Raw genomic sequence first — 18,743 nt, 5'->3', positions numbered from 1 at the left:
CTAAAACACACGAATCGTTTTCAAGAGAAGAAAGGAATAACGTTAACGAAGCGCTTAATTTATGTATTTACACATTCTCTAGTGGTGAAGTTGAATGCGAAACAATTATGATATAAGGCTTACTCAGCCCTAAATATCTCCAAACAGGTATTCCTTCGCTCTCTTTTATGTGTATATTTTATGACGCCGAGTATTTACTCCGTAATACACTGCACAACAGCGCACCAACGGCGTCGCGGCTTGAGCTTATTAAATGATTTATATTAATGGCGGCATATCATGTTTCACGCGTACTCAGTGTTTGAGTTAGTCTGCCAAGCAAATTTGTCAGTGGGGGTCGGCACGCGCTCAACTCCAACTCCAACTTAAATTCCAAGCCAAACTGCAAATCCAGCAGCGACAGTTGAAGCTTTGAACTTAATTTCAATTAGTTTATACACATACAGCTTATATAAAAGATGGATTTGTAAGATCAATGATTTTCCTTCAACTTGACAAAAGTAATTGATCAGCATTGATCATGTTATTATCATTTTATTTATTAAATTCATGCATACAATTTGTAGATTCCAATGAGTATACGGCTATTGTTTCAGACGAAATTTAATTTAATCGAATAAAACCATTAGGTTCGAATTTTGGATAGCTGCAATCTAGAATACCTAGTCTACTAGTCAACCGGCTCTTCATCTAGAAGAGTTGAGTCGCAGTTGAGTTGAATTACTCCTCACCTCATCTGCATGGCGATCGCATTAAGTTCTCGTATAAACAATATATTCAATTCGCTGGGAGCACGACTGCAGGCAATTAAATGTAACATCGGCATCTGAAACTTTACTTAGGTGAAACTAGTCTATTGTATGAAATTATTGTAACGCGTTCCCACACAGATAAAAATGTTGCAGTCGGAAGTAACCGGCTTTATAATACTTGCATCAGATTTCCGTTATATATATATATATATAATATATATATATGTATATATATATATATTGATGCAGTATAGTATCGTGCAACAACATGTATATATCAGCCTAAATATATTTTAATTTTTTATGGTATATAATATATATATTTTTTCTTGGGACTTTCCAAATATGCATAGTTTCCGATTTGACACTTCCAGTTGGCGTATTGATATACGTAACGTTTCTTAAGGGTCCTCACACTTTATTAAACATTGATCTAGCTTCGCAATGGTTTCCGTTAGACCTACTATCTGTCGGTATATTATATATAATATACTCTTTTTCCCCGTGAACGGGTATAAATGTGCACACATAACACAAGCAAAAAGCACTACGCAACTGTTAAGCATCTGTTACGGTTCCGTTGAATTTCAATTTTTACGCACTTCTTCGACAATCTTGATGTAGAAACGCATCCTCAGGCGATTCGGAGTAATACTCTATGCAAAAAGTGTTAGAGAGTATATTGTTTTCGTAAAATCGGATTTTTTATGTACTACTGCATAAGTTCAAAATCGGAATCGTTCAAGCTGCTCTTTAACTGCTGGGAACGCGGGCTGAACTGCTTGTTAAAGCACCTTTATATGTAAATACTGTGATTACAGTGATACAGTGACTCGAAGGACACATTTTTTTCATCAGTGACAAATGCAAAACATAAGCAGCAGCTGAGATAAATATAATTCTACACAGAAATAAAAGCAGGCAAGTTATGTAATATGTTTATTTCCAATCCGTTGGTAAAAAGTCAGAAGTCCAATTGTATACAAGTTTATTTTGGTTATGACTGTTCAGATAAGTGATATAAATTCTGGAGTTTATTCGTTTTAAGAACACGTTAAGTTTCTGTACTTAGTCAAGTTGCTGCTTTGCAAAATATTCAGCATGCAGAGAAACCTGTTATTTTTGTGTAAAACCTCACCATAAATTTCTAATGATGATATTGATCCATACATAAATCATTTTAAGCTCTGCTGAGTGCATAATTTATGAAATTAAAATGATCGACGTGGGATGAATGGTCCCTTCTGGATTGATATGCAGTTTTCAGATTCTATGTGGCTTGTGAATGATTTATTTGAGCTGCTCATAATTGCATAATGGAATATACATACATATATCCAATAATTCTTCTCCTTCCAAAATCTTATAATATATTATGAAACGAACTTGTATATTTCGAAAGGGAATAAAAATGCTATATAAATTATCAGGAATTAATAGAGATTAGAAGTTAAGTTAAGTTTAAATTGTGGTGCATATGATGTACGTTTCGAGAGCTCATGTTAATGCGTATACTGTGAAGACTGCATCAGTATTAAGGTATGAGAGATTTTTCGTGTGCTGTCATAAAAGTTTCGATACTAAAATCCGAGTAGATCATTTAAAGAACGCTAAGAATTAGTTGCCCTTTAATCATTTCATTGTCCAATTTATATTTCTTAACGACCGCTCAGGCATGCTTGTGTTTTGTTATTTGTACGAGTAGCTTTTAATTTTCGGGATCATCAAATGCCAATCTGAAGCCCTCTCGTCTCATTCGCGACCAAAAACCGACGCACTCGCACAGACCGTCGCGTCGGTACTCCTGACTGTCGACTGTCGATTGCTGACTGCAGCAGTTACGATGCAGCTCGTTTTAATAATGGTAATTTGATTGGACTCCAACTCCGACGCATTGATAATTTTCTCACATAGAAATCATTTCTTTTATCGACTAAAAGAGGCGCCGCACGCAATTCGGCATTCAAGTTTTACAACGAGATCTGGGTCGTAGTGGAACGACCGCAAAGAGGAAATCGCGAGGATTTCTCTACACTTGAAGGTGTTCAGAAGATTAGTACCTATTCTTCAGATCGCATTATATAAGCATGATAATTCTAAAATAGATCAACCAGCTCGTCACATACACATGGCCTAATCTATTTAAAAGTTCACACGTACGAAAGCTTCATTGTGGTGTTAATGTGCGGCACCTTTTATTCCATTGGGTAGACACAGCAGCCCAGCGCATGCGCTGATCATACATCAAATGTATATTCTAGCCGGCGGCATTGCTCAAATTACTTAGTAGTCCTTAGGGAAAAACTTAACTTGCATTCGTCACAAAAAAGGCCATTAGGACAACGGGCATTCGTATATGTATATAAACGTGTAAGAATTCACGTTAACTGATCAAGCGAAAACTTTTCAAAGGTATCTCTCTACCTCCTGATGCCAATCTAAGCAGACCTATACGGCGCATATATCTACGGCTTAGTGGCAAATAGTTACTTGTGTCTTGCTTATTGGCCAACTCTGTATTTGTTATTTACGTCTGTTGCTGTCACAAAAACATTTTGAAATGCATTGTATAGTGGGCTAAGATATCTAGTTTCTAAATTATTATATATTCTAATATTGAGGACAGTATCACAGCTCCAATATATATGCAAACAGTGGATCTTTTGATACTTGGTACTTGGTGCTTGGAACCTATATGTGTATTAGCAGTAATCCACTACGAGCAAACACAGCTGCAGATGTTTTTTATCTCTCAGCCTCATATTTAAATGGACCGGTGCTAGCCTGTTGGCTCTTCTCTTTCGAGTTGTAGTTGGGTTGCAAAAACGAAAAAGGAAAAAAAATAAAGAAGAGCGGATTAAAGGTGCACACGAGCACAGCCGTAGGAAATATGCTGTAAACATCCGCCTGCTGCAACTGCAACTGAAAATACAGACTTATATACCACGAAAACAGCAATGGCCAGCGCAAGGGGCAATATCTCCACAGCACTGGCACTGGCACTGGCTATGGCTACAGCAAACGCGCACATTTCCCCTGCGGCAATTCGACGTCGTGCAACATTGCAGCAGCCTTTTTGCAGCATTGCTTGGCTCATGGTCATGATTAGTGGGCCGTTGCTGTAGTCGTTGCTGCTGCTGCTGCTGCTGCTGCTGCTGCCGCTTCTGCCGCTTCTGCCGCCGTTTCCATCGGCATCGCCATTTCTGGCGTTCAAGGGACTTCTGCTATTGCCAAGAAGCGACGGACGCATCTACCAAAAATTTGAATCTGTCTGCAACTTAGGACTTAACGAATATGGACGAAGCGCCCCGGGGCCGTTCGGAAATTTTACTGTACTGTATGTATGGATTGTATGCATATTGTTGGGGGAATGTATAAGAAGTTGTTCCGATATTGTTACAGATTCAAATAGTCAAACACAAGAATATTATTTATAAAAACTTCTGTCTATTGTATTATAATTGGGGACAGTTTTAAGCGGTCCAATTGTAACTGATTAGCAAATTAAAAATATTAGTCGCCTTAACTCTACTTTTAAAAAAGCTTTTTACATTATTCTTTACTTTTTTTTAACACACAAATTTTAGATTTTAAAAATATATTATTTACTCTTGCTATGTGAGTTTCCTTAGCGTCAAAGCAAGAAATTATAATAACGATGATCTATTCGATTTTTACACCCGGAAGCCATTGAAAACTTGAAATTTGCATGTAACAAGCAGCTGGAGAAGTATCAGACCGCTTAACATATGTACATATGTTCCTGATCAGGGTGACGATTTAGCCATGTTCGCCTTTCTGTCCGTCCCAACTGCCCAGTTAGCTGAGCAAGTTCTTGTGCGGGGGTGCCCATGTGCATTCATGTTATGTTTGTTTCAATTTTCTACGGTGAATATAAAGTCAATATCAATGATAATTTAAGTCCTTTAAGTATAAAATCGTATTTTATTTTCGCATCTGCAAATATAAATATAAATATTGAATATGGGAAAAGGTTAGAGATTAATACTTACACCATAATTTTAGTCGGTCGTGGATTACACGACTTATTGTTAAGTAATATTTACCCTATAGAAAATAGGAATTCTAGCTATAATGGTTTTGTTACAATGTATATAATATTTAGAAACAATAGCAGCCGAAAATTTTTAGTCCTGTTAGTCAGCTCGTTCGTGTGAACCTTTTGATCTCAACTTATAAGAGTTAGATATAATAATAATAAGTAAATAGAATTTTCGTTATATTGTTTTATAAACAAATACAGTGGAGTCCGGTTATAACGACGCTCGAGGGACCGACGATTTTACGTCGCTATACCCGGAGTACGCTTAAACCAGAAAGAACAAAAAAATATTTTTTCTGTTTTTTACGGTTGCCATTTGCGTAATATGTAGGTTTTGACATAGAACAATTTAATTTTTGTATCAAAACAAAAAAGTTGTATACATTTATTTTATTAACGTGGTTAGAACAATTGTGTGACGTCGGTATTGCAGTTTGTCTCTCTTTTTCTGTCTTAGCAGTATTTGTGTCGCTGCTACGCACACAAGCATACATACATAAAGACATACGTATATACATTTCTAACAGCGACTTATACTTAAATGTTTTGTCATTAATTCGCTGTTTTCAGACTCATTCACGAAGTGAAAGAGTATATTGGTTTTGTGCAATGTCCGTCTTGCTGTCCGACCGTCTGTCCGTCTGTCCATATGAACGCAATATATTTCGGCGCTATTGAAGCTAGAGACTTGAAATTTGGAACACATACTCGTGTATATCTCCGATTTATATAGTGCTAAAATTCCCGATCCGCCCACTAGGGGCGTGGCAAATCGGACCTGAAGATATAGTGATTTTTCGAATTCTACTATATTTTAAATTTGTAATTTGGTATATACATATACGCAAATTTACCTCCCATGTCCAACAAGCTATGGATTTTTCTCCGCCCAATGGGGGCGTGGAAAGCCGCAAAAGTTTATATCTCCTACAGTTTAAGAGCTAGAAGCTTCAAATTAGGATAGTTGCGTTACTGGCAGCCTCCTCTATCGATGCTCCAAAAATAATTTTTACGCCTCTATAAGGGCGTGGCATATCGAAAAATACCCTGTAATTTTCACATTTTTTGAGCATAAGAATTCAAATTTTGCACTAGGGGCGTGGCGATCGGCATCTATAGTGCCCATATTGCACCATTTATATTCGTCAGCCATCTATTTATGTATTTGTATACATATATAGACTTAATAGGCATTGATAGCACGGAAGGAAACATTTTAATAAAATTAGTAAAATATAAAAAAGCTAAAATAACAACAAAGTTTGCAATTTACAAATATGAGTTTTCCGCGGAATTTGAACTTGCACCCAAGCCGAATAGCATGTTTATGTCAAACTATCTAAAATAAATATCACTGGCTCTTCAGCCTACAGCACCACCGCGTCGTTTCGATCAACAGTAGTTAAAACAAAATCACATTATTGTTATAACGCCATAAGCAATGAAATGCCAGTGTAGCGGCTGGAAATTAAAAAACAATGCAAAGACAAATCAATCGCAACTGAGATTCTTAGAATATGCTATGGCACCCGCGCCACTGCTTTGCTTGAGCAATCAGTTGCTAAAATAGAATAGCTTAATAAGAGAGCGTCATCAGACAAAACTACAGTAACAGCTAGAAAGTCCAGAAATCAATCGAAATTCTAAGAATGTGAGAAAAGGCGCGCTTCTGTCTGTACGCATAGAATAGACGATGAGTGTGTGCACATGTATAGGAAAATCGCGCTGATCTGCAGCTAGCTTGAAGCCGGTATCCAATAAATATATATTATTAAAAGTCAAAATTGTATAAATTATATATGTATGTAATTTGAATGCAATGATGCAATGATCATAGCAATAGCTATCGATGATTTTCCAATTTTTGGGATCATGCCCTGTTTTTTGTTGCGCACTAGACTTGCACTATATACTCTGGTTGACAGCGCTTGGGCTGTGAATGAGTTTTCTGCAATCGGTATCGCCCGACTACAACGTTCTTACTTGTTTTTTATACCCTGAACCCATTGAAAATGGGAAATCAGGGTATAATGGTTTTGTGAAAAGTATGTAACAGGCAGAAGGAATCATCGCAGACCCCATAAAGTATATATATTCTTGATCAGCACGACGAGCTGAGTCGATATAGCCCTGTCCGTCTGTCCGTCCGTCCGTCCGTCCGTCCGTCCGTATGAGCAAAAGAATCTCAGAAGATATAAGAGCTAGAGAGCTGAAATTTGGCATGCATACTCGTGTATACCATAGGCAGTACAAGTTTGCTTTATTTTTTCGATAACTCGTCCGATAACTTTTTTATCGAGAATAATCGAAAAATCGACTTGGTTTTTTCAGCATAATTTTAACACTTTTAGACCTGGAGACTTCATATTTGGGTTGTATATAAAGTTAGTGGATACAAAGATTTTGTAATTTGCAGATTTTGGATACCACGCCCCCTTCTCCCCCAATTTGTAAAAGTACTAGTACTAGTACTTTTCAAGTACTAGAGACTTGTGCTTTGGAATGTACACATATTTTAACCATATGATTACGCTCTGAAAGTTTCATTAAGATCGTATGTCTACAAAAGAAATTATTCAACAAATAAATTCTCATATTATTGCCCACATTGCAGCGCAGCCCAAGCGCAGTCGCTGCTAACTGCGCAGTCAGCAGAGCACGTGCTTATAAGTGCATGTGTATGTATGTGTGCATAAAAGAAGTCCAGACTGATTAGAATATCAGCTTGGAGGGTTCAGGGTATCTCCTAGTCGAGCAGTCTCGACTGGAGCCTTCTTACTTGTTTTTTTTCGGCACGTCGTAATAGCCGGTGAATGACTGAAAAATATGAAAAAACAAGTAAGAAGGATCCAGTCGAGACTGCTATATAGGATATACTCTGAACCCTCTCAGCTGATATTTTACTCATTCTGCACTTATTTTATGCACACATGCATACACACGCATCCACAGCACTAGGGCTGCACTGCGGTGTGGGAAATAATATGAGAATTTATTAGTTGAATAATTTCTCTTGTAGTGTAAATTACAAAATCTTTTTATTCATTAATTGTTTATATACAGTAAATCTGAAGTCTCCAGGTGTAAAAGTATTCAAATTAGGCTGAGAAAAAATATAAATTATTAGATTATCCTCGTTAAAAGGATTTCGAATGAGTTATCGAACAAATATGACAAACTTACACTGCTTATGGTTTACACGAGTATGCTTGCCAAATTTCAATTCTCTAGCTCTTATAACTTCTGAGATCTAGGCGTTCATACGGACGGACGGACAGGGCTATATCGACTCAGCTTGTCGACCTGATCAAGAATATATATACTTTATGGGGTCTGCGATGATTCCTCAGGTTCAGGGTATAAAAATCGTCGGGATAAGCGAATTTTGAAAAGCGTATATTACGAATATATGTATATTCTGATTGTATAAAAAATAAATTCAGGCCTATACTGAGGGTTTGGTTTTAGTGGTAGTTGGCACAAATCGGCATTACAGGCCTGCTCATTTGAGTGAAAATATGATTGGTATTCCCAAAACTTAATAAAGGTATTGAAAGCGGCAATCGTAAAAGTCGTGAGCGGCAACAGACATGCTAGCTACTTCCTGCTCTGCCCTGCATCTACTGTCGAATGAATTGGGGTATTACATACTATGTACTGTAGTATTAGTGTGCTCACGCACATATGCATATGCATATAAGTACACTTGTATGTGGACACAAGTGGCTGTACAGCTTACGTATCCCTGCACTTGGCTCAGCTGCAGAAAGCGGCAGTAATTGAGGAGGCTCGAAACGGGTGCTCAGGTGCATTATCCAATTGCAGCGTTGCTGCCGCCGTGCTCGACACTCCTCCACTTAGGCGGCTTCATTGCAACGGCACGATTTATGACTGCGGCTGCTCATTTGTGGCCTTAGCGCAAGCGAACGATCGATGATCGAGACGCCATTTTTTGTTACGATTCGGATTCACGATACCAGATCCCAGCTCGAAAAACGAAACAATATTGATTTTTACTCTTTGCTGCCGTAGCGCATAACTCGTGATGCATCGTACACTGGTCCACAGTCGGCAAATGCTTAAATAGTCTGCATATAACATGTATGTGGAAACATATATATGTACAAACCCATCGTATACATATATCCATCTGAAGATACACATACATACACATATATATTCTTGATCAGGACGACGAGCTGAGTCGATTTAGCCCTGTCCGTCTGTCTGTCCGTCCGTTCGTCCGTATGAATGAACGCGTCGGTTTCAGAAGATATTAGAGCTAGAGACTAGAAATTCTTTTTCCTAGGTCCCATATCACGCGCATATCTCTGAAACTCGATAACTTATACAGATAATTTATTATCGATTAAAAACCTTATCGAAAACTAGTTAATTAATTATATCTCCTACACCTTGTGAGGTAGGGTCTGCAAATTTTAAATGTATTTTATATAATTTAGATATTTGTTGTAATTTACCTCCTACCGTTATATCCACACTCTCACCCATATATTTGTAAAGACGTATTTCAAATACCAGAGACTTGTGCTTTGACACATGTTTCATGAGCATAGTCCATCAACAGGAAAAGTTATTAAGCAATTAAGTTTCCATAGTAAGCCTACACTGCAGCCAATGCGTATTTATGCTTGCATCCCTATGTGTTTCTTGTGATATATTGTAATATCAATTATTCCACGGGTTCAGGGGATTTCGGAGTCGAGCAGTCTAGACAAAAGCTTCCATGCTTGTTTAATTCTTAATTTTGACCAGAATTCAATAGAGTATGAGCGAATCATTGAATTTGGAACACTATACGAAATTTTCGGCGCACTTATCAGTAATACAATATCTATATACTCTATACATGAGCACATAAACATTATGTATGCCTGCAACTATTGGGGGTGCTAATGACCACAAAATGAGCTAGAGCTAACGAATTCAACTGATATTTGCACCACTGTGCGAGTAGGCTGCTCCATCTAGCGAGACTGAGCATCCAATTTAGGATGAGGCTAAAATGCAAAGCCTCGGGTCCAACTCGTGAGCGCCGCAGGATGTTCATGACTGCCGTTGTGGCTGCTGTCGTTCATGGTAGTGGTTGCAAATAATTCTTTATCTGGCTGCAGTAGGGCATTAATTCGGCTAACTGCAAATACCTTCATAGATATGCACACATACACATGCATGATACACGCGAACTTATATCTCATCTAATTATTCGTTGGTTGAATTCAAATAAAAATAGATTAAGGACAGGACCTCCAAAAAATATAAATAAGTATAATCTGCTAAACTAATATTTCCAAAGGAGCAGTCTTCATAACTATACCCTGAACCCATTGAAAATGGGAAATCAGGGTATAATGGTTTTATGAAAAGTATGTAACAGCTAGAAGGAATCCTCGCAGACCTCACAAAGTAAATCTATATTCTTGGTCAGGGCGACAAGCTGAGTCGATATAGCCCTGTCCATCTGTGCGTCCGTCCGTCCGTATGAACGCCTAGATCTCAGAAGTTATAAGAGCTAGACAGCTGAAATTTTGCATGTAGACTCGTGTATACCATACGCAGTACAAGTTTATCATATTTCGGTAACTCATCCGATAATATTTTAATCGAATGCAAAGATTTTGTAACTTACAGATTTTACGCATTTCAACTACTAGAGACTTGTGCTTTGGAATGTACACACATTTCAAAGTACATAAAGATAGTCCCACTACAAGAGAAAGTATTTAACAACTAAATTCTTATAATATTGCCCTCACCGCAGTGCAGCCCAAGCGCAGTCGCTGCTGTGTTTGTGTGCATAAAAGAAGTGCAGAATGATTCGAATATCAGTTTAGAGGGTTAAGGGCATCTCCTAGTGGAGCAGTCTCGAGCCTTCTTACTTGTTTTAGATTAATAATTGGCCTGAAACTCGACAAATTTGAGTAATCCAACTAATCCAACTGATTAAATGTCTATAATATTACTATTATTTATGTAGATAACCAGAACCCATTAAATATTTGATTTTGTAATGATGTAATGAAACGGGCAGATTATGTATACAATAATATAATGTAACCGTGTACGTCCGTCCATGCCTGTGAATCTATGAATCTCGTAAGCCACAAAAACTGAAGCTTTTGTCGGTAACTAATTCTATAAGGGAATACCCTTATTATCAGTTAGAAGTGAGATTTTGTTTTTTAGTGTAGTTTGAATATCAGTTTTGGTTTGAACTAAATAGTGTATGTGTATGCAAATTTAAAATTTACATGGAATCATTGGGTTCAGAAAATATGTATATTTTTCTATTATTATTAGAGCATTTAATAATCAATAAAATAGTTGTATTTTTGTATGTATCTACTCTACATATTTATAGTCATGTGTGTGGGAATATTCATTCACTCCCATTATTTTTGACATAATCACGCTGTGATGCTGTGTAAAATAAAGCCCTCGGCTAGATTGGTAGGGCACCCACCACTGGCGAAACGCATTGCCAAGCGTCCAATGCCGAGTTCTTCCTAGTAGCATAAGTTACACCCCTAAGGCTAAAGTGTGCTAGCAACCCCAGCTTTCCACCGTTATATATACATATGTACAGATTTATATATTTATATGTGTAATGAGCGTGTGTGTGTATCCATTTTGCAACCACTGTGCTTATATACTCACGGACTTGTACAGTATACAAAACGCACACAACCAAGTGATAATAAAAGCCGTATGCATTTATACATACACACATAACCATTTCAAGCAAATGTATGTGCATGTATATACATATCTCTATACGTATCTATGTTCGTATACGTTTGTGTGTGCATGTCTCTCTCTCTCTCTCTATATGTGTGTGTGTCGATGTGTTAGTGTGTGTGCACATGTGCAGAAGCTGCGCTGCCGACGCAGCGGCAATGCCGCTGACGCAGCCTCTGGGTTCGGCCCATTGTCTAGTAGTCAGCTTGAGGGGCGTGGTTTCCGAAAATATAAATGGCTGTGGTTGTAGTTGATGCTGTTGCGCGTTTTAACTTGAACACGAATGCCAGCAACGGTCGCTTGCCACTCATACATACATACATAATCCAAGTAGTATTGGTGCCACCGACTGAAAAGATTTTTACAGCCTGTGCTCTCTTATAAAGACTTACTCTTCGCTGCATCAGGCCTTGCTGTGAATTCTCTTTCAATTGGCCAACATTATAAACCACCAACAATATGTGTTTTTTTTTTTTTTTTTTTTTTTTAATTAGGAATTTAGTTTCAAACTAAGTCTTGATGCAAATTATGTAAAGTTTAAAGTTTATATTTTTGTAAACTATCTCAATACTCTTAAAAAAAAAAACATATATTATGTATTTAGCTCGATCTGATTTTGGGATTAATCGACCATGAAGCACAATTTATATAACATAGCTCGAAGATAAATCAGCTTTAAGAGATTTGACTGTATGCACATCTCTCTTTGATTTTTGTCTCTGGTTTTATCTCTTAGCTAAGAGTGTAGTAATGCCTTTGAAAATTTGCTCCGGGTGAGGGTTAGTGCTAGTGAGTGTGTGTGTGCGTGTACATGTCTGTTTGTATGTATGCGGTGTCTTGTGCGTCTGTATGCATTTCGAAAAGTGTGTGCGGTTCACAGAGCGTCGAACGGTCTTTGGGGCTTAATACCATTTTACGCACATATACACGTACATGTTATGTATGGTCGCTTGTTTATGCACACTACCGAGCGCAAATGTGACTGTATGCGTGTGTGTGTGTGAGAGTGTGTGTGTATCTGTGTGCGTTTGTGAGTATGGTTGTATTCAAGCGGCAGCATCGTCAGCATCGCAATACATCCCCTGAAGGTTTTTACGTCCAAACAGAAAATTTAGTTCAGTCGAGAACTACCGTCAGTGGCTGCGCAAAGGCAGAAGTTTATTTGCGGGTTTCTTCGAAAAACCCAACTGGATAAAATAATATTATGCTGTGTCTTCGACATATATTACAATTCCAAACTGTTCAAATAATAATTACGTTTCTAGATCACAATCATCCACCCAAGTTTACTACTAAGTGTTTCAATATTTGCCAAGACCGTCACATCGGATAAGTTACACATACATATGTATATGTTTATGTATATTCTATGGTGTACATATAAAAAAAAAATATAGATACGTGTATATATGTATATACATATATGTATACTCAAATCAGTGTCATTAAATTAACTTCTTCCTAATAATAAATATGTACTCGAATGACTTATAGTTGCCTTATTCAGTGCCGAATCGATCTATCTACTTAGGAATCGTACCTGTTTTGTATTCTAAACTAAAAGTCTAAACGTGAAAATTGCTGAAAAAGTGTTCCAGTGAAAATCTGAAAGCTGAACTGCTGGATAATTGCTTTCCGACGCATATATGATATACTTTATGTAAACACTAGGAATAACAAAAGAAAACCTTACATATAATATGCATATCTTACATCGGACCAATGACCATCAATTTGAGGATCAAAAATTTATGATGGTAAGCTTGAAATACTATTCGTCCTTTGTACACATCTACATACATACATACACAAGTATACGTAAATGTATGTATGTATATCCATGCTCTGTCCGATTTACGATGCGTTGCGAGGAAGAGGAAGAAACTCACTCACTGATCAATTACGTGTCAGCTAGAATCACTATCACTCAAATCTTATATTGAATCGAAGCCAAATGGGGCTGTGGGATCAGTGATTGACATTTAAAATTTCATGCACGCAAGCACTTAGGGCAATTACCATACAAGTCAAGAGTAAACTCCATGTCTGCGATTTAAGCAGATTGATTACCATAGCCAAAGCCAAATTTATGATAATAATTGGTGCACTTATGTTAAGGGCCGAGTTTCGCATCTTCAAAAGGAGACGCCCTCTATTAAAATGTAATTCCTAATATCAGATTCTTGTGTAGACTTGTATTTTCTTCAATTCAATTTCCCGATCAAATTCATCATACAAAAATTACATATGCAAATATTTTGTATTATTATTAGATATTATTAGTGAGCTCATTTAGTAACTCTAATTAACATTGATGTAGATAGATAATTATTTAAGAAATAATCGCATAATTGCCAGATTGACATTTATATGTTTCTTCTTGCTGAAGTCGGTCGATGGAATAAATTAATATGGCTTTCCCTCCTGCATTTGATGCTTCGTAATTTTGTATTTAACTAAGTTTTTGATTATTTCGCTTTGCTCTAGGCTGTTCATATGTTAACATCACCTAGATTCAGTTAAAATATATGTTTTTCACTGTATCCATCCGGGCAAACAATGCATTGCAATGCAAACAAGTACATACTACTACAATGGCAAAGTGTAAAAAAAAAGGATATTTATAATTTATTTCAAGTGACAATTTTTTATTGAAAAAAAAAAAAGAACTTAAATACAATTCTGATAACATTGTCCTATAGCTGCTTAAATAATGGTTTGTTTAAATAAAACCCAATTATACATTACATATATGCTGTTGGTCAAGATCAGTTCAGCTCTTTACAAGAATTTGTGTATATTTATTTATTTACTTGACTTTGGTTTAATTTAGCTTTTACATAAAACAATGGTCAACCTCTCGGGCTGTAGGATAGAATATATCCTACAACAAGTGTTTGTTGACTTGGAAATACAAAGAGTATCGTTTGCAGACTAAACTCGCTATGTGCTAGAAACAGGATAATTACGAGATTCGAGCTGGACTGTTGGTGAGAGTATTATATGCATAACAATGTTATTCGTGCGTCTAAAGTTTGCATTGGCTACGTTTATCCACCCCCATTCAATTAGTAAAATTATATGGTTTATCGGAATTCCAGGAACTTTTTGATCCCAGCTCAAAAATATAGGATAAAATGATGGGGCAAGGGCCGAAGATCAAAACAAAAACAGAACAAAGAGGCAGTGCAAAAGTAATCGCCCACAAAAATGAATTCTCATAGCCGTTGAAATGGGTATGCCGAATGTGTTAGCGTTATTTGTCTCTCAGTTAGTCTTTCTGAAGACTGAAGAGTGAAGTCTGAAGACTGAAAACTGACTGCCCTTAAATCGCGTGATGCGTTGCCAAAAATTATTTTTCAGAAGCATGGAAAAAATAACGTAGCGCCCAATTTGCGTGCGATTTTGATATGTGAAAAATATTGATACTGAACCAATATAAAAAGAGAATCATTAGAGTTCTTATATCTGTCCTTAGTTGGTTCCCATAACAGTTTGCCATGCTCGTCAGCTCCTGCGATATTCAATAATATATCAATCCTTTTTATATCCTGAACCCCTTGACAATCGGAAATCAGGGTATAATGGTCTTGGGAAAAGTATGTAACAGGCAGAAGGAATCATCGCAAACCCCATAAAGTATATATATTCTTGATCAGGGCGACGATCTGAGTCGATATGGCCCTATCCGTCTATACGTCCTTCCGTATGAACGCCTAGATCTCAGAAGTTATAAGAGCTAGAGATCTGATTTGCATGTAGATTCGTGTATACCATACGCAGTACAAGTTTATGATATTTTTTCGATAACTCATTCGATATCTTTTTATCGAGGATATTCGAAAAATTAATATTGTTCTTTTTTTTTTTCAATCTAATTTGAACACTTTTACACCTGGATTTTAATACCACGCCCCCTTCGCCCTCAATTTGTAAAAAACATATTTCAAGTACTAGAGACTAGAATTTATATACATATTAATCATATGATTACGTTCTGAAAGTTTCATGAAGTTACGACTACAGCCTTCTTACTTGTTTGGTTTCCTTTTAAAAAATATTAATTAAATAAAACTGCGAACAAAAATTCATTTTGGTGCCAATGAATAAAGCATCATCTATGATTAATTATTTTCTCTTTTTCGTTGTTTATTAATCTTTTCAACAATTTCTATTTCATACGAAGTGTTTTTATTTTTATCTTTTATGTATCATTTCACTCATTTTCGAATTGTAAAAACTTTGTTTTTATCAAAACAACAAAATTATAAAATTATATTTTTAGCATCTGTATAAATCTTCAGATTTTAATATAAATAGGTTAAATGTAATATTTGGTTGATATCGGATGAATTATATTCCTATATATTTATCATTAGTTGCATATTTAATAATATATGATTATATTTATACCGACGAACAGAAGCACATATCCAAGCATGAGTTCACTGGGTTAATCAAGAATATATAGTCTCTATATCAGCTCAATGTCGCTAGCCTCGTGTGTAATTTGAGACTTTTGCTTTGAGAGAATTGTTTTGGAAATCAATATCCGATTCATATCGCTACTTTCTGCAGTTATTGTAGTAAAAATTGTGCTAAATTTGATGCTAAATGTTAGAATAAATGGGCCTTAGGCTCAAAACGTACAACAAATTCAAGAAAAGTTTGCTCATAATCATATCCATTCATATTATTTTGATTGCTCGAGACTGTTGATGTAAATAGCCTAAGAAAGAGAAGATATCAGAAAAATGAATTGTTTATGCAGATACCGACGTATATTTATATATACCTGGTATGCCAAGACGAGTAGGTATTATGATGAATATGTAAGTGCTCCGTTCCTACGTCGCATCAAAATTGATTTCATTTGCAAAAAGGAAATTAAAAAGTCCATTCAGAATGAAATTGAAACGCAAGATAAATGTAAATTTCTGCATCGCGGATGCGAACTGAAAACGATAGCAAGTGTCGAAACTGCGGCGTGTGTTAGGCTCGTGGCAAAGCGGAGATCTGCTCGTTTGCGAATTCACCAGTTGTGAGCAGCAGCAACAGGAGGAGGATCGGGAGAAGCAGAATGGGAGGAGAAGCGAATGCATCTTTGCACTGGCGCGGTTGAAGTGCAGATAGTAGTCCTTTTTTTTTTTTTTTTTTTTTTTCTTCTTTTTTTTCCGAGCTTGGTTAGTATTTAAGCGGGTCTGCTGTCTGGTAGGGCCTACCTGGATGGCTGGCTGGCTGGCTGGCTGGCTGGCTGGCTGGCTTTCTTACTCTGCTATTCGTCATAAACCTGCTAGAGCTCCATCCACAATACTCACTTCACACTCCATGCACTGCATCCCTACATTTTCACTTGATCCAAGTTGTGCGTATATCCCACTTGAATTCGTTTATGAATGAGCTTTACTACTTCATTAAAAGGCAGATGTCGGCCTCGTCATGTCAGTGGGAGTGAAAACCTGCGAAGGGACGGTGCGACCATGTTCGCCAGTGGTAGAATTATATGAGTTTGAATGTAGCCGGGGAAACAGTGCAACAGGGACACAGGGCAACAGAGTAACAAGGAACGAGAAGAGAAACGCGAGCGCAATAAACAAAAATCGATTATCGCTCTCCATGTATTTTTCATTGTTGTTAAGAATATTATATTATGAGTTTGAACGGTTCCTTTTGAATTCATTTAATTTATAGTCGAAAACGCTTTTGGTCCATCCGGCAAATCCAACTCCAGTGCCTTAGTATCGACTGTATGTCCGGTGCAACATTCTGTCCACATATGCGAATGCTTTGGAGTTGGATCTCGGATGTAATTTAAATATGGAAAAATATACATACACATAAAGACGGAGCTCCAAATATCCAATCTAATATGTTTCATATTTAAATTACATCCGAGTTTCAACTACCCAGCCGGTACCCCAGAAATGTTGCTATCGACTTCAAATTTGATTTGTATGCTCGCGATGGAAATCCGATTTAAACAATTATTAATCAGACTGGAGAATAGTCATTCTCTACAGCTACAATCCGTATGATTCACTGCACACGAATTCTTTGAAGAGTTTAAATTATCTATAATTTATAATTCATAAAATCTGAAATTGTAAAGGCCTGAACTTGGCTTGTGATAGATAATAAATTATCGCAAGTAAACACTGAAGAGTGTTAGAGAATACCCATGTATATGAACTGTGCACACACCTAATTGGCAGTTTTGAAATATATATGGGCCTGAACCGCAACAGTCGAAAAACAAGTCAAAAGGCATTCGCGAGCCAGCGAATGAGTTGCGACTTGCAAACATTTTAAGTTAAGTGGAACGATTTTATGCAGTAATTTTGGTAATAACTGAAACAGACGGCTGCCAATTTAGGGGCAGAGCTACTGTTTAACTACACCAAATTGTTACGTAATCATCGAGGAATGTGTGTATGAGCGATTATAGTGAAGATCACTGCTCCCGCACTTACACTAAAATTAATTGCACCTCTCTAAAATTTTTGTCTTTAAGGTATATAGCAGTTAATAAACAATATTTCCCTCATGCACTATACACATAAGGTAGACTAAATCACAGTTTCGGAAAATTTATTTTAGCGATTAGACCCGCCCTTGTTACCTATTAATTCAATCATTGTGCGTTAGACATAATTTTTACTAATATTTAACATTTATATCTATATATATAAAATAAAGTTGTGTAAAAGTGTTCCAACACTTATAACTATGATATCTGGACCAATATTCATGGCTTTTGATTCGTTGGATTTGTCTCCGCCATGAGTAGGATAATAGATCTTAAAAATACTGAAAAAATTTGACGAATAGTTGAAAAACACGGTTTTTTCTCTTTAATTTCGGAGTTGTCAAATTTTTAATGATACACAGTAGGCTTGATAACAGTGACAGTTTTCGGTCCTGCTCTCATGTCATACAACAGTATAGGAGTAAATAAACAAATGTAGTCAGTCAGTCTACGGTACAGCTTCAGGCGAACCTGACTATTCATAAAAAAAAGCACATTTGATAAAAAAAAGTTTGAAAAATAATACGCGTGCGTATAACTTTAATTTTCGTCGAAAAATCGGCTCGCTGGCCCAATGTGGAATGGTAAGATCAATATCATTGTTTTCATTTTAACTTAATACACATTTTATTCTGTTTGCTTT

The 18,743-nt window shown here is 36.6% G+C and overlaps 1 protein-coding gene across 5 annotated transcripts in view; it reads left to right on the top strand.

Annotated features, from left to right (window-relative positions):
- Window positions 1-18,743, top strand: part of TfAP-2 (transcription factor AP-2) — a 62,395-nt gene that overhangs the window by 23,461 nt on the left and 20,191 nt on the right. The window contains exon 1 of one of the 5 annotated variants that reach the window (XM_089468682.1): window positions 12,679-13,331. The exons of 2 other annotated variants lie outside the window; for them this stretch is intronic. In XM_089468682.1, the coding sequence (XP_089324808.1) occupies window positions 13,275-13,331 (57 nt within the window). In that variant the 5' untranslated portion in view covers window positions 12,679-13,274. Of the gene's footprint in view, window positions 1-12,678; window positions 13,332-18,496; window positions 18,685-18,743 lie in introns of those variants that run through there. 2 more of the 5 variants (XM_089468684.1, XM_089468688.1) reach the window with 2 other exon arrangements.

Source organism: Drosophila arizonae, chromosome 4, assembly GCF_054131065.1.
Source record: "Drosophila arizonae isolate 15081-1271.41 chromosome 4, UAZ_ARI_1.0, whole genome shotgun sequence".
Taxonomy (NCBI): domain Eukaryota; kingdom Metazoa; phylum Arthropoda; class Insecta; order Diptera; family Drosophilidae; genus Drosophila; species Drosophila arizonae.
Note: the sequence above shows the minus strand (reverse complement) of the source record. Positions and strands in the feature narration are given on the sequence as shown.